This window comes from Macrobrachium nipponense, chromosome 5, assembly GCF_015104395.2.
Source record: "Macrobrachium nipponense isolate FS-2020 chromosome 5, ASM1510439v2, whole genome shotgun sequence".
NCBI classification, from domain to species: domain Eukaryota; kingdom Metazoa; phylum Arthropoda; class Malacostraca; order Decapoda; family Palaemonidae; genus Macrobrachium; species Macrobrachium nipponense.
In genome coordinates, this window is record NC_061107.1 from 73,146,323 (window position 1) to 73,161,269 (window position 14,947).

A 14,947-nucleotide genomic window follows, 5' to 3' on the forward strand; every position below is an offset into this window, starting at 1 on the left:
GACCAGCTGTGTTTTTATAATTCTTATTTTTTCATACTCATTCTAACAGTAAATGCTTACAGTAGGTTGACCACCATTGTGTAACCTTAATTTATTAGGGTTATTGTTGGTGTGCAGTCACCATCATTCAAAAAGTGCGCAAGAAAAATGAAGTGCGGTAATTGTTTTGTTTAAAGTATTTGGAAGTCAATTAAGAACTTGATAGTATCTGTTTAATAGATTTAAGATTTGTTGTACTTAATGCAAGGTGCTTAATTGCTTTTCTTTCTATTTTTAGGGGTTATAATAGTGATGTTGAAACTGGAGGTCGAGGACGGGGAAGAGGCGGTCCCCGTGGTCGTGGCCGAGGTGGAGGCAGAGGAAGTGACCGCTACAGTAACGACCGTTCAGGAACTGGTAATACCTTAAGTGATTACATTACCAATGCAGAGAAACGAGGTGGGCCAGGGAGAAGTGGGGTGGGTCACGAGGGTAGAGGTCATGATGGACGAGGGGGAGGAGGCGGAGGAGGAGGAGGAAGTGGAGGAGGAGGAGGAGGAGGAGGCAGCGGCGGAGGCGGAGGAGGAGTAAGTGGCGGTGGAGGTGGTGGTGGTGGCGGTGGAGGTGGTGGGGGAGGTGGTGGAAGCAGCAGGGGAGATTACTCTCGGCCATCTCAACCTGACCAGAGAAACCACAGAGGAGGGAGCAATGCTGATAAGGGTGGCCGTAGAGATAAAAAGTCATAACTGTAGGGTGATTTGCCAGTTATGGACCAAGTACCAGAAAGGAATTTTAGTTCCCAAACTTCATAAAGATCATACCGTATTGTGACTCGGTTCTTTTGAATCAATATCAAAGCTTCATGAAACTTGACCTAAGAGAGGCTGTGCAATTTTACTGTGATTTTTCAGAAATTAATTTTTATTAAAGACAGTATATGCAGATTTGACAGTGAATGTAATTGGGTATTTACTTGATATTGATACAAAATTTCACCTATTACAACTATTACTACTACTACTGCTACTACTATGCTACTACTACTACTATTGGAGTCTTCAACATGTAACATCTAGCCAGCACCTGTCAAACTAATGGAATTGTTGGGAGGAAGATTCATCCTGCCCTGAAATTTGGAAATCAATCCAGGTTCTGTAGAGATCAATTATTTGTTTATTTTCAAGTCTACAGCCTCAACATAATCTGTGTTGCTTTCCTTAGGTATTGGGGCTTCAAAAGCCCTGTAAGTGTGGGGTCCAGAGTCCCATATGGGAATTGTGGGCTTAATCATTAGATCACACACCCTGGTATAGGTACCGTTATGCTGTAGACCTTATTGGACGAAACCATAATAAAAGTCATATCAGATCTGCTGTTTGTCGTCAACTTGCTGTATGCATGCTCCAGTATACTTTTCTCCCATTTTATTTTTATATATATATATTTTTTTTGGATTCTCAACTTTTTGGAGATTCTACAATTGGTTCCTCATTATTATAATGCATGTTTTACAGGAAAAAAAAGTACTACTAGTTCTGACAATTTGTTTTTGTTTAAACATTGTGTACTGTTGTCATTGCATATAGTGCTGGATTTCCAGCATACTGTACTGTTGAGCTAAGAAAAAAAACTTGTAGCAACCATTAATGTGTATAAAAAGCACAGATGGCAAACATTTTGAATGCAGTCCCTTCCAACATGTTTATCCAAAAATAAGGGAAAAGACATTTGTCTTTAGTTAAAAGACATTTGTCTTTAGTACACTGCATAGATATAGTGCATGACATCGCATAGTACATTAGTTGCATATGAAGATCTATCATTGCAGATATCAATTCACTGATTTTGTCGGATCAGTATGCAATTCCAAGGTAGGAATATTCCAAAAGGACACTTCAGATTATATTATTATAGTGGTGTATGATGTAAATCTAAAGTTTTAATTGGTATTTTGGTGTTCAAAAGTATTTTTTTTCCTAATATGGAGTGTTCTGTCTCTTGTAATTACATCTTGTTCAAGAGATTCCTAGTACATTGGAGTTACTTAAGCCCTTTTCTGTGTTAGGGAATTGTACCAAATAGGCATTACTATACTATCGTTACTGGTAGTGAAAACATTCATTGCTAACCCTTTTTACACTTACCATAATTTGAATCATACTAAAGCAAGTAATGGAAATCACAAATCCAGTACCACGTTGCTAGACATTTATCATCTGCATTTTCTAATTTCCAGTATAGAACAGATGCAGTAGAGTTGAGCATTCAACAGTTAAGTTTTGTTCACTCCCAGAAGTGTTATAGGAGTTCTGTTAAATTTTAGTTTGAGAATTTGGCAAATGTTGCTTTTCTTCAGAACTTTTAACTTTAACCACTGATAACAGTTAAGACAATGATTTCACTCAAGCAAATTGCAAGCTACTTGCAGATTTTATGAGGCTTTAGCTCGGCACTGATAATGACTTATAATCAGCCAATTGGATGAATGTGAGTTGGTTAAAGTCTGCTTCTGTTCTATAAATGGAAAGTGAAAGTACTGAAGTGACCAGTTGTAAAATGCCATGATGTAACGTCTACTCCTCTTCCTTTATGTACGTTTGCTCTTGAAGCTGAGAAAGTACTCAGTGCTACATGTGAATAAGCATGGTTACAGTTACACTATATAGTCCATGTGTAAGATTTCCCATAATCTTTAATTAAGAAGCTTGATGCATGGTTGATTGTTTGCTTAAACACATGGTTTTGTTTTCCTTTTGAATTTCTTTTTTCAGTTATAAATATTAAATGTACCACTCATTAACATACTGTGCATCATAGTTTAACTTTCTCTGAAAACCTCTTGCAATCCTTTCCATCATTTTATAAGGTGTATGAGTACGTAGTTCACAAAATTTATTTACTTTGCTTTTGAACCCTGGTATTCAAAAAGGTGAGGCTATTTTTTTTTTTTTTTTTTTTTTTTTTTTTTACTTACCCATGCAAGCCTTCTGTACAATGACTTAGCATAGTAGTTGACAATTTCAAGCCATATTTTACTCAAAAGTTCATCAGTTGAATGTCAAGGAGGATCTATTGTGGTCAGGTTCTACCATAGGATTCAAGAAGAGTATGGCCCTTTTCAGAAACTTTTTGTTGAAGTTTATGCTACTGGTTTAATTATTAATTAGTAGGTCTATGAATCTATAAGAGGGAGACTTGACAACTTTTAAGTTAGCTTTAATGTCTGCTAAAATCGTAGCCAGCAAACTTGAACCTTGAGGTGAAAGGTGGTGATGAGAATTTGTGGTAAATATGTAATGCAACACTTGAAATATATTGTCAAACTTCCACCCAATTTTACCAATTACTGTATTTACTCTCTAATTTGTCTTTAGAATGCAGTTTTTCAATTCATTACCACATAGGGAAAAATCATTCCTTTGCTTTATGAGAAATGTGGGCCTGTATATTAAACAAGATAGTTTTCTGTGAGTATTTTAGGGGAAAATCTGGCAATTACTGTTGGCCAGTTTAGATTTGTTTTTCTTGACAATTTGCAAGCCTTGGTATTTTGATATACATATTAAGATCCTATTTGACTTGCATACTTTGAAATTGCCTATTTTGTGCATTTGTCAGTTTACTCTTGTATAATTTTGAAATGTAACTGCTGTTTAATTACCATGCTACTGTTATAGGAAGGATTCCTGTATGGGTAATTTTGTAAATTTTAATTTAGTACCTTGAATCTTACTCCTGGTATTTAATACATGCCTCCATGATTTTCTCCATAGTTGCCCCTGGGAAAATTATACTACATTTCAAGGGCTGCAGTATTTAAAGCATTAGTTTGTGATCATTTTTTTCATGCCGAGCAACATTGTTACTATCCTATCCTCTTTCTTGCGTCCCTTTCAAGTATTGGGGGGGGAGTTGTTGAATACAGCTTCCAGCCAATGCCCAAGGTATCCAAGGAGGTCTATAAAGACGTGCAGTTTTCCAGATGAGAAATTTTAGTAATTTCTTAAAATTTAGTGGGTGGGCATCATATATTGTATAGTGTGATTGCATGTTAATTTGAAATGTAAGAGCCTTTACTTTGGTAGGTAGCAAATAAGCAAGGGATTATTCAATATTAATCACCTGTCATTATTTAGAATGTGAGACCCATTTGCAGTGATGCAGTTTACCATTTTGTATGACTAGTTAGGTGCAATAGAATTTTTCTTCAACTAGGATTGACAGACGTATGTGGTTTTCTCTTCAATTTGTCAGTTTTATCAGTAAGCAAATTTGAAAGAGTGCGATATCCGTGTTTTCAGGTTTTATTTAAAAAAAAATTTTTTAGTATTGAGAAATAGGTCACCTATTACATAGTAAATTAACCAATAAAAATTAGTTTGCAATCATGCTATATACATTATATATACGTATATACTCTTTGACAGTGCGCATCAGTTCAACCTTTTAACAAGTTGGAATATATATGCTAATGATTTTAGGATAACACCCTCTGCAAAACTAAGATAATTTTGTGCTGATTGTGCCACTCATGGTGTTTTCCTTGGCATGATTTTCATAATCAGTTTGTCATTTGGGAAGAAAGTAAGGTATTTTATACACATAATGCTCATATAAGGCAAAGGTTAAGATACTTCTGATGATGTGTAGGATGTTGGTGCTATATATCATTAAGCCGAGCTTGGTGTGTACATCATTCCTTTAAAACCTGTATTTATTAGTGTTTTTTCTTTCATATTTTTCTTCTCCAAGTATGCTGTTCTTGCTAAGTGATATGTTGTATACTGTATCTTATTTTCCTTCCCTTGCTTGGTGTGCACAGCATTGGATAAATGACTAGCTTTCAGTAGTTTAAAAAATATATATATATACTTGTAATAAAGACTGTTGGCTGAGATTTCTGAAAGGGAAGATAGATGAGAAATTATTTATTGATGTCTGTAAAAGATTTTTTTAGTCAACAGCTGTTAGATAACACACTGTACCAAGTATGGCGACAAGGAATGCCGGAGTTAATTCAGTATGAATTAGGTTTAGAAGTAGGCCTATTTAATTGACGTGTATACCAAGATCTAGGAGAGAGAGAGAAAGAGAAAGAGAAAGAGAAAGAGGTTTCTCACTGCAAATGTACTGATAGGAAAGGATGTTACAGCAGGAGTATTGCCTTTTGCCCAATGCTTAATTAAGGATTGTGAAAGTAAGTTCTCAGGTTTCTACTATGTGGGTGTAGTGAACGCCTGGGTTAATTTAATTATTTCTGACCGTTTTATTTAAAGCTGATAGAAAGAGTATCCATTAAATTTTCTTGTTTTGGAAATGATTGATGTGCGAAAACAAGTGGATTACATTAATAGTGGCAAATGGGTAGTTTTTCTTTTTGTTATGGAGGAATTGGAAATTTTAATGATAGTTGGTGTAATGGCAAAAACTGCACATGCTCATAGCTAGATTGGAATGTTTAATAAACAAAATAATGAAAAATTAATGGGGTATGATTTTATTCTACATTTGTATCAGTATTTTCTTATAAAAGGAAGGTTGGTAATTTTTTATTACATGGCAGCAGTAATTTTTTAGGGATCATAAAACTTTTGATAATTGTTGTTATAAGTATTAAAAGTATATAAATTAAAGTTTCATATAATTATGGAGATGGTTGCCAGAAAGGATATTGTATGCAGAACTAATGAAACTCCACTGCCAGTATTTTTGAGGGCTTGTAAGAAAAAGTCATACTATTCATCTATTCATCCAATTGTATTGCTTACTTTTATAGAGACCATTTTGAATAATTTAAAGTAACTTGCAAAGTAAGAACTGCATGTGCCCAACCAGGGCAGATTGCTGTAATCAGTTTCATTTTCTATTTAGTTTCCAGTACAGCGTAACTTGTAGTATATGGGTTTGCCTGATTAAAGTATGTAATTTTTGGGGGGGGCACTGAACCTTACTGCAGCATTTAAGTACAATATGCTATTTAGGGTAGGTTATCCTTTCTGGTTGGGAAGCTGATGAACATTGATTAGAAAGCATAGGAAGTGAAAAGGCAATGTTGCTGCTGAGCACCACCACCATGTATATTCTCCACCTCCCAAATAGTATACGGACATGTTTTAAGGCTGCGTTGAATGAGACTGATCTTATTTATCTGTCTTAAACTATAATCTTTGATATTTCATGGATTTGCAGGTTATCTTTAATGTATGATAAAGTTAAGACTATACTTTGATTTGCTAATGTGTTGAAATTGTTACTTTAGTAAAGCATTCCTTAGTAAACAAAGAAGCATTTATGTTGAGAATTACCAGGATTCTAATTGGTAGTTTTTACCTCAATTAGTGAAACTGTTTAGTATGAGTTTAACAATTTTGTTGTTTGGAGTAGTTTTCAATCTATCTTATTGTAGAAATAGGAAACTTGTGCATTTATTTCTGATAAGTGGTGTAATGTTATTTTGGTTTCTTATTAGGTCTCTGGATCTTTTCTTTCTACTTTTTGATAGTAAACAATAGTAATTGGTGGAAGTTACTGAAAGAATAAGTTAAACCTTGAAGTTCTCCAAGACTTGACTTTGAAAACTGACCTTATTTAGAGTCAGTTATGCTAACTGTTTACTTTTGACATGTATGTAAAAGTAACATTGAAGGATTAACTAAATTCTCTGGTTTTTTTGTTTGCTTACTGTGTTAAGATGGAAACCCAAAATATGTGATTACTGTATTTGATTGAATGCTGAGCATTTAATTCTGATGTTAATATCTTTTGGTCTTAATTTTTTGGTCTTCATTTCATTTTAATATTAGCTCCATGCTTACTTAACTGGCTCGTAAAACATTTTCAAATTAGCTTCTTCTTGTACCAATACTGAGTTAAGATTCCTGCTGGATTGATTCTTTTTGTTCCATTTTTCATCAAGGCTGTGTGGTTGTTTTTTTTATATTACTTGTTGAGTATTATCATCTAGAGTGACTCTCATCATGTTCAACTCTGTGTATAGTACACTCATTTTCAGAAATGAAAAGTTAAATTGTAGGAGAAATGATTTTGATATGTCTTTAGTGGGCCAGTTACTTAAGGCTCAAGGGAAATTCAGCTGGAGAGAGAAAAAATTAATATAGTTTCCCACAGAATTACATTGCTAGGCTCTTTAGGGCTCGTTTGAAGGGTCTATTCATGGTAGAGTTCAAAATGGAACAAGGTAAAGTTAAAAGTTAGACAGCAAACTTGAGTGGGGGGGTCAAAATGGAACTGCTGGAAAATACAAGGGAGCAATGCTGCCATACACCATGTAACTCAGTTATGTTTGATCAGCTTTCAACCACAGTAAGCAGAATGGGTGAAAATCAGTATCCTAAGACAAAAACCACAGACAATGAAAGAAGGTATCAAGTTCACTCCATTTTTCTTACATCTTGTCCTACCTCTACCGGAACTAATCTGGGACTTTCCACTGGTCAGCAACCTATTCAGTCAGCTAATTTTTATCTTCCAGCTGTCCCTCGCTGTTCAGTGTATCACCAGGGTCTTTCTCCATCTCTACTATTTTTGGTCTTTCTCCATCTCTACTATTAGCTATTTTTATGCAGACTAAGTTTCAGTAATCCTTTACTTGATGTAAACTTTTCAAATCAGATCATCCTGTGGGAAATCATGTTATATTAGTTACATTTTACAGTAAATCCAGTACCTTATCTTTAGTTGCTGACTGTATTGCATCTTTCCTGTTACTATAACCTTGGCCTGAAATTCATCCTCAGTCCTCTCCTTTATCCCAATGTTGGATACTACACCAGTTACAGTGGGCCTTGTGGAATGCAGTAAACAGTACTAAATGCTATTTTTAGTGCCCTTTGTCTCCATTCCCTTTTGTCTTTTCATGTCCAATTTTTGCCTGATATAAGAAAATTATTACAACAAACCTCATTGAAAGTTAAGAAATGACTGTCTCTTTAAACTATTTTATTATAACATTAAGATTCTACAGTTAACACCAGATAATCCACTTATTTGTAATACCTTTCCAGCCCCTCCTTTTGGCACTTGTGTAAAATCCTTTGGCTTGAAGTTTTAGCAGAATGTAAAACATTGTTCTCTTGATGAAAATATACTACTGCCAAAGATTAAAAATGAACAGTAGTCATAGCAGTATTAAAAGTAATTTTAAAACAATTCATGATTTAAAAGCAAGATCTTGTCTGATGTGTAAAAAGAAGCCGTTACAGGGATAGTTACAACTGTGTAAAACAAGCATTAGTACTAATCTGATTTGGTCATCACAACTTATAAATGATAAATTTTGTCATTCTTATTTATCCCTGCTTTTTAAGAGAATTACCTAGTTGTTTAGGTTTATTGTACCTGTTATTGCAAAAAAAATGTCTCCATGCAGTTATCCTAGTGCCTTTTTGAAATGACAGTGGTGTGCATTCATTCATTTTGATTCATAATAAGTCAGTTCATAATATGTATTTGTATTCATTAATTTTATTTTTGAGCTAGATTGAAGATTTTGGCTGATTGTCCCATACATATACACAACTTTGACCATTTCTACAATTGCTCTACTAATGTTGAGACTGGGAAAATAAAACATTTGAACAGTTTTTTTTTATAGCTCTCTGACAATCTGCTTTTGAGTTTTTTTTCTTTTTTTTTGTCATAACTGACTTTCATTTACACAAGTTAATTAGCAACCTTCATATTCAACTTGCCTTCAAGATGACATTTCTGTCATGCACAAGTTTTCCCATTAATTTTCCCACTTGAGCTCTGTTTTTTTTTTTTTTTTTTTTTTTTTTTTTTTTATTTATTTATTTATTTATTTATTTTTTTTTTTTTTTTTTACACAAATCTTGTAATGCTCTCTTGAAGGAATCTTTACTTACCTCTAAAAAATGGAAATTTGATAGAATCCTGTAGTGTTTAAAAATTAACAAAGAAAATTTAGTTAATCCTCAATGTATGGAATCTTGGCTTATGTAAATGTGTGGCAAGATGCTTAGTTATCATAAGCTTTGTAAGATTGGGTGGGAGGTATACTTTAGCAAGTCTATGAATTTTGATGAGTGAAAATGTGGAGTAAATGTTAGGTGTTGTTGAAACACTGTATTATAGGAAAACAGTTTACTCTCAATGACTATCTTGAAAGCAAAGTAATGATTGTTACTGTTGTGAATTAACTACTTTCACAGGAGACAAATCTTAATCGAAGACAAGAGAGCAAGACCTAGAAATATGCAGGTCATGTTTTAGCAAGAAAGAAATCAATTTGTTTTTGGTCTGACACGTCAGGCATGAAGTTAGCAGCTACCTTTTCTGGATATCTCTTACTAGTCTGATCTGTTATGTACGTTAAGTCAGGCTGTGAAACTTTTTTACATTTTTTTTCCTTTATATGTTGTAAATAGTGTAACAAGACATGGTTTCCAAGCTTTCACATTCCATTTGCTTCTAGTCATTTCAAAACAAGGCATCTTGTCGTTGATGAGGATCTTTTGTAAATGCACTTGTACACCCCTTTAAGTATTATTTTTAAGTGTTTTGACTTTATAACAGATCAGGTATCAAAAGATGATAAATTTGTATACTTTGCCATATAAAGTGTCTCGTAACTGTAGTTGGTATCCAGGAATGGCTATGCTGTGTAGGTATCTGGAATTGTCACAAGACGCAATATCGATAGATGATGATGATGATGATTTATATACATTGATTATGACGCTTGTATCACCCAACACTTTCCAGCCAAGTAAAAAAAATTAGCTACTGGAAAATAAAACTTTTCTGTACTATTTGTTTGCAAATAGTGTTTTCTTAATAAAAAGGAATCAAGTAACTTGCGTTTTACAGATAACCTTCTTCACAGTTTGTAAACAGATGTTTTAAAATCGGGAGATTTAATTATGTATGGAGAATTTTACATGGTTAATGGTGGTGGTTTTTAGTTGGTCATGGTAGTGATAGACCTTACTGCATTATTACACTCCCATTTCATGTACAAGTAGTTCTTTCCAAACTGGTTTGGTCATATAGTCCACGCATGTTGTGTGCCAATAGTTTAGAATTAACAGTGCTAATGTGGGACTTGGGATTTTTTAGATCTTCATGGAAGCCAACTAACAATTTAATGAACTGTGATTATTACGTGAGAAAAGTACTAGTGAAAGTTGTATTTGTCACGAGTACTGTATTACCTAAGGTAACTAACTCATTGGACTTTATTGAGAAAAAGAGGAACAGGAAGTTGAATTACAAACAGCAGAAAATCTGAAGATTTACTACATACAGTATTCAGTAAATACTGTATTTATCCTGGTATTTGATGATTTTGAAAAAAGTGCTTTGGCACAAGAAGGGTGCTGGTAAATAGTAGCGAATGGCTAAAATATTTATTTGCAAGTAAACAAATGGTATGACTTTATGGAATGGCACATAAATTCCTTTCATTTTAATGTCCTAGTATTTTTTTTATAAAGGCAAAAATTTGTATATGAATATATTGTGATTTAGTATGTAATATATTTTTATGCAAGGCTTAATAATGATGATCCAGTGATGGAGAAATCAAGGTAAGTAGATGTCAGTATTTTGGACTAGTTTGTAATAATGGTGATTAAATTATTGTGAAAAATACTCAATCATCCAAATATATCATACTTGTGAAATGCACTTCAGGTGGGGAAACGGATGCTTTTGCATTTCATGTGACAACTTAACTCTTGAAATCAGTAGAGTATGATAAGGATTTTTGAGAGAGTGAGATTGTTCTTAGATTTACTTCCATTGCATTATTAAGAGAACATTCTGGGTGTTTGGAGTGGCACAAGTCACAATGATAGCATGAGATAATTTAATATGTACCCTAAACTTAAAGGTTGGCGTAAGGTTTAAAAAGTATTACGTATTTCTGTCATGTTGAACAGGTGTAAAATTTCAAATTATACATTAACCAGAACTTACACGTAAAGCAATCAGCAAGTTCATACTTGTTAGTTTTCATCAAGTGATTAACGAAAAAAAAACATATCAGTACAGAAAGTCCTTCTTGAAAACAGTTCACCATTGAAATATTCTTGTTAAAACTAATACTATTAAAAATCTAGTGGCTTTTGTTAGCTTTTGGTCACAATTTTTTTGGGTGTTAGTAAAAGTTTCTTTTGTATTAAAAAACATCTTCAGTCAACAATAGAAATAACCACATGTGGCCCACTATGGAGCTTAGGCTGTATTATCTTTAAACCAGCTGAAAAGAATAGATAAATTGCATTTGTACATCAGTGGTGACATTTTTGTCATAGATAAACTTTAGGAACCTAAGGTAAAGGGCATGGAATATTTTAAGTAGATTGCATATTTACAATATGCAATTAGCTTTGGAGCCTGTGCATGATAAATCTTGGTTTTGCTCTTTGGGAGGTTTATGTAAATTTTTTTCTGGCAAATTTTCACCTATATACTGTATGTAGTTCAGCTTCAGTGCTAAATTTTAGCAATTGCTACATCATAGAAGATTTCAGTGCACTATCAGTGAATGCACATTGCCTCAGTTTCAGTATTGTGTACTTGCTTAGTTATGGGGTCATTAATACAAATAACTTTTTAAAACCACAGTAAACTTTGAAAATTTACATGGTACATTATCAGCAATTCCAAGACCTAGGTCTCAAAACATTGGCGGCAAGTCAAATGGAAAGAGAGCTAAAGGGTTTTATAATTGTAGTCCTTTAAGGTCTTGTTAGTCATTTAATATGGAATTATTTTAACCTTTTATAAGTTGTTGTTTAGTTTGTGTCAAGTTAGCTCGAGTAATTATCATTATTAAATAATGAACTTTTACCTTAGGGAAATTTTATGGAAAATCTGTGAAATGTGACTAAGTATTCAAACTCGCCAGACTAGTAGCTTCTTGTTATTGGGGTTGGAGGGCCCGAATCTTGTCATGGGTTGGAGGCCCCAAAAAAGAAACTACCTAGGCCTAGCTCTTCATGTCTCAGTCATATGTTATTTCTCTTAAACTGAATTTGCTGAAGCTAGCTTTATTTTCGGATCTTGTTTTTTTACTCTTGGTTTACTGAGACTGATGCCTTTTGTTTCTTCTGTAATGTAAAGGAATGTGAGGTTGGTTGGCATTAGAGCGGGCATTGCATATGTCTGGGTATATGCCTTAGGTTGGCCCTTAGAGTGGTTCGTCTGGTCAGTACATTGCCCATTAAATGTAGCTGTGTTGTCATTGAGGAAGAATGTTGTTACAGTAAAAACCCATGGGAAATTCAACCGTAATGGTGGTTGTTTGTATGAAAAGCTAGATAATTCACCTTCCTAACATAACAGTTGGTCAGCCATGCACAAGATGGCTGTATGAAATTTTAAAATGATCAAAATGAGATACTCGTCCCAATTAGGATTCATTATGGCTACCTTTTCTGGAACAAAATTTGAAGGTTCTTAGTTTACAGTAAACTGATAAGAATTGATATTTCAGTGGAAAACTATCAAACAATGCTTCAGCTCATGCAGTAATTAAAGCACTGATTATTAAATGTATGCTACAGAAATTTGTAATTTTCAGCGACTACTAATTTCATAGAATTAAGTTATTTAGTCTTAAAAATTCTCATGTACAAGGAAGTTTTGATTTTTTAAATTCTATATGAAGATGATGTAAATGTTAAGGATATGGGATCCCTGCCCTTGTGGGCATAAAGCAGCCAAAGTTGCAATGTCTCTGACAGATCAAAAGTAGCTACTCCTGACTCATTACCGAAGGTCTTTTTAACCCACACTTAAGAAATAATGACTCTAAAGACAGGTTAAAACAGTGTTTGGCTTTAATGTAATTTTATCCAATCTTTTAATTGTTCTCCCTCACTTGATTTGGATATTTGGTGAATAGACCGCTTGACTACTATGCATACAGAGATGCAGTTAATACTAACAGATAAATTTTATGGGAATTGACAAAGTATTTACTATATCCTTTTACTGAATTTTTAAAGTACTGTAATTTACTAAGTTTAATTTTTAGTCAAAAACCTCTCTGGCTTATCCCTATGAGAGTCAAGTGTTTTAATTAAAAAAAATATACAGTAACAAAGCAGGAAAATTAGGTAGCCTTCAAAGTAATGTTATTTCGATAAGCAAATGGAAATGGGCAGTTAACAAAAACTCCTTCAGATCAGTAGTCTGAGAGCTACGTGTCCATGACAACCACCATCACTAAAATGTTGTAAAAAGCCTCCCAGACAGAAGTTTCACCCAAGTTTGAAAAGGTCAAAACGTACAGTTTAGTGCAGTATTGTAGTATACATATGTATTCTCCTTTTAAAAAAAAATTAGAAAGTACAAATTCTGGAAATCCATATCATCCAGAGAAAGTAAGGAACGATATACTAACGTGCATACTAACAGTATTACTGCCTCAGTGGCATGATCGGTATGGTCTTGGCTGCCACCTCAGTGGCCACAAGTTTGATTCTCTGGCATCCCACTGAGGGGTTAGAGATATGTATTTCTGGTGTTAGAAGTTCACTCTTGACGTGGTTCGGAAATCACGTAAAGCTGTTGGTCCCATTGCTGAATAACCACTGGTTCCATGCAACGTAAAATTGCCATACATACAAACAAACTAACAGTATTCCTATTCTGATAATTGCAGGAGCAAATAGAAATTCTTTTAGAATTTATTTGAATATACATGTAATATTTAATAATATTTTAGCTTTTGAGGGTTATTGTTTTCTTTGTCACACAGAGCTATGCTTTCCTTGTTATATTGTCAGACAGCTATGCTTTCCTAGCATATATAACCAGTCACCCATTATCATTAAAAGATATTTCCATAAATGTTTTCCCCCTGTTGGTAATAGGATTGCCAGTTCAGTGGTGTTGGCAACCATATTAGCTGCTTCAACCACACCAGGAAGGTTAGTCTCTTATAACGCAATTCATCTTGATCCTATTCAAGTTACTTAAGGGGAGAATTCTGTTTTACACCAATATACTTAAAAAAATCTCCAGTAGAATTTTTTTTTCTTAAAAACAATGTTATTGTTGTCAATAAGTTTACGGGGTTAAATCTTGACATGTAGAATATCATCTAAACAAGGACAATGCTTACCTTGTAGATCGGATAACTCGGTTGCTATATTCATAGGCCATTCAGTGCAAAAATTTTGCAAATAGTATACTGTAAATTTGTTTACCATGGATCAAGTGACCATGCAGCTACATTATGTAGATTTATGAAATAACAGAATGTTACAGCATAGGTCTGAATCACCATTCACATTTAGAAAATGGTCGAATCGTATCAGGAGTGTTTCGATATTGAATTTTCAGTGCACTGGTCAAAGTATTAGATGTGCAGTGAATTCTCTTTATTCTATTTTGTCCCCTTGTGCTTGAAATCCTTTCTGGTTTTTGGGACTCATGTTTCTCATTCTTCACATAATATCACCAAATCATCTCAAGTTTGTGAGAGCATGGTCAATATTCCTGCTGCTGGACACTACATCTTTCCACCATTTCCTTATTAACTGTGCTCCTGCAGGTAATACTAAAGATTCTTTGCAGTGTCACTTTATTCCCTAGCTTCAACTCCTTCCATTGCTTTTGCTTTACCTCCATTTGTATTTTTTCTTTCAACTTACTTTCCAACTTCTTCTAAAAGTTGTTTTGTGGTGCAACTGCGAGGTTTTTCTCGTTATACCTTTGTAATTTTTTACTCTCAATTTCCCTTTCGGCAGTAAATGACCTCATAGTTCCCAGTGCTTGGCCCTTGGCCTAAATTGTATATTCTGTTCTATTCTTATTAACAGTGCAATATTCCCACCTCACAGTTAACTATGAATCTAGACATTTTATAGTGACACTTTTAAAATATCTCCATTCTCTTTGGCAGTGCCTATTGTTCCACTAAATAGTAGTGTAGGCCATACATATACATAACTGGTTTTTGTTCTTCCCACAA

General features: G+C 34.0%; 1 protein-coding gene across 2 annotated transcripts in view; it reads left to right on the top strand.

Annotated features, from left to right (window-relative positions):
• LOC135215406 (RNA-binding protein FXR1-like) overlaps window positions 1-14,947 on the top strand; it is a 196,816-nt gene that overhangs the window by 166,171 nt on the left and 15,698 nt on the right. For both annotated transcript variants that reach the window (XM_064250006.1, XM_064250007.1), the window contains one exon: window positions 278-396. In XM_064250006.1, coding sequence (XP_064106076.1) covers window positions 278-396 — 119 coding nt within the window. The remainder of the gene's footprint in view (window positions 1-277; window positions 397-14,947) is intronic.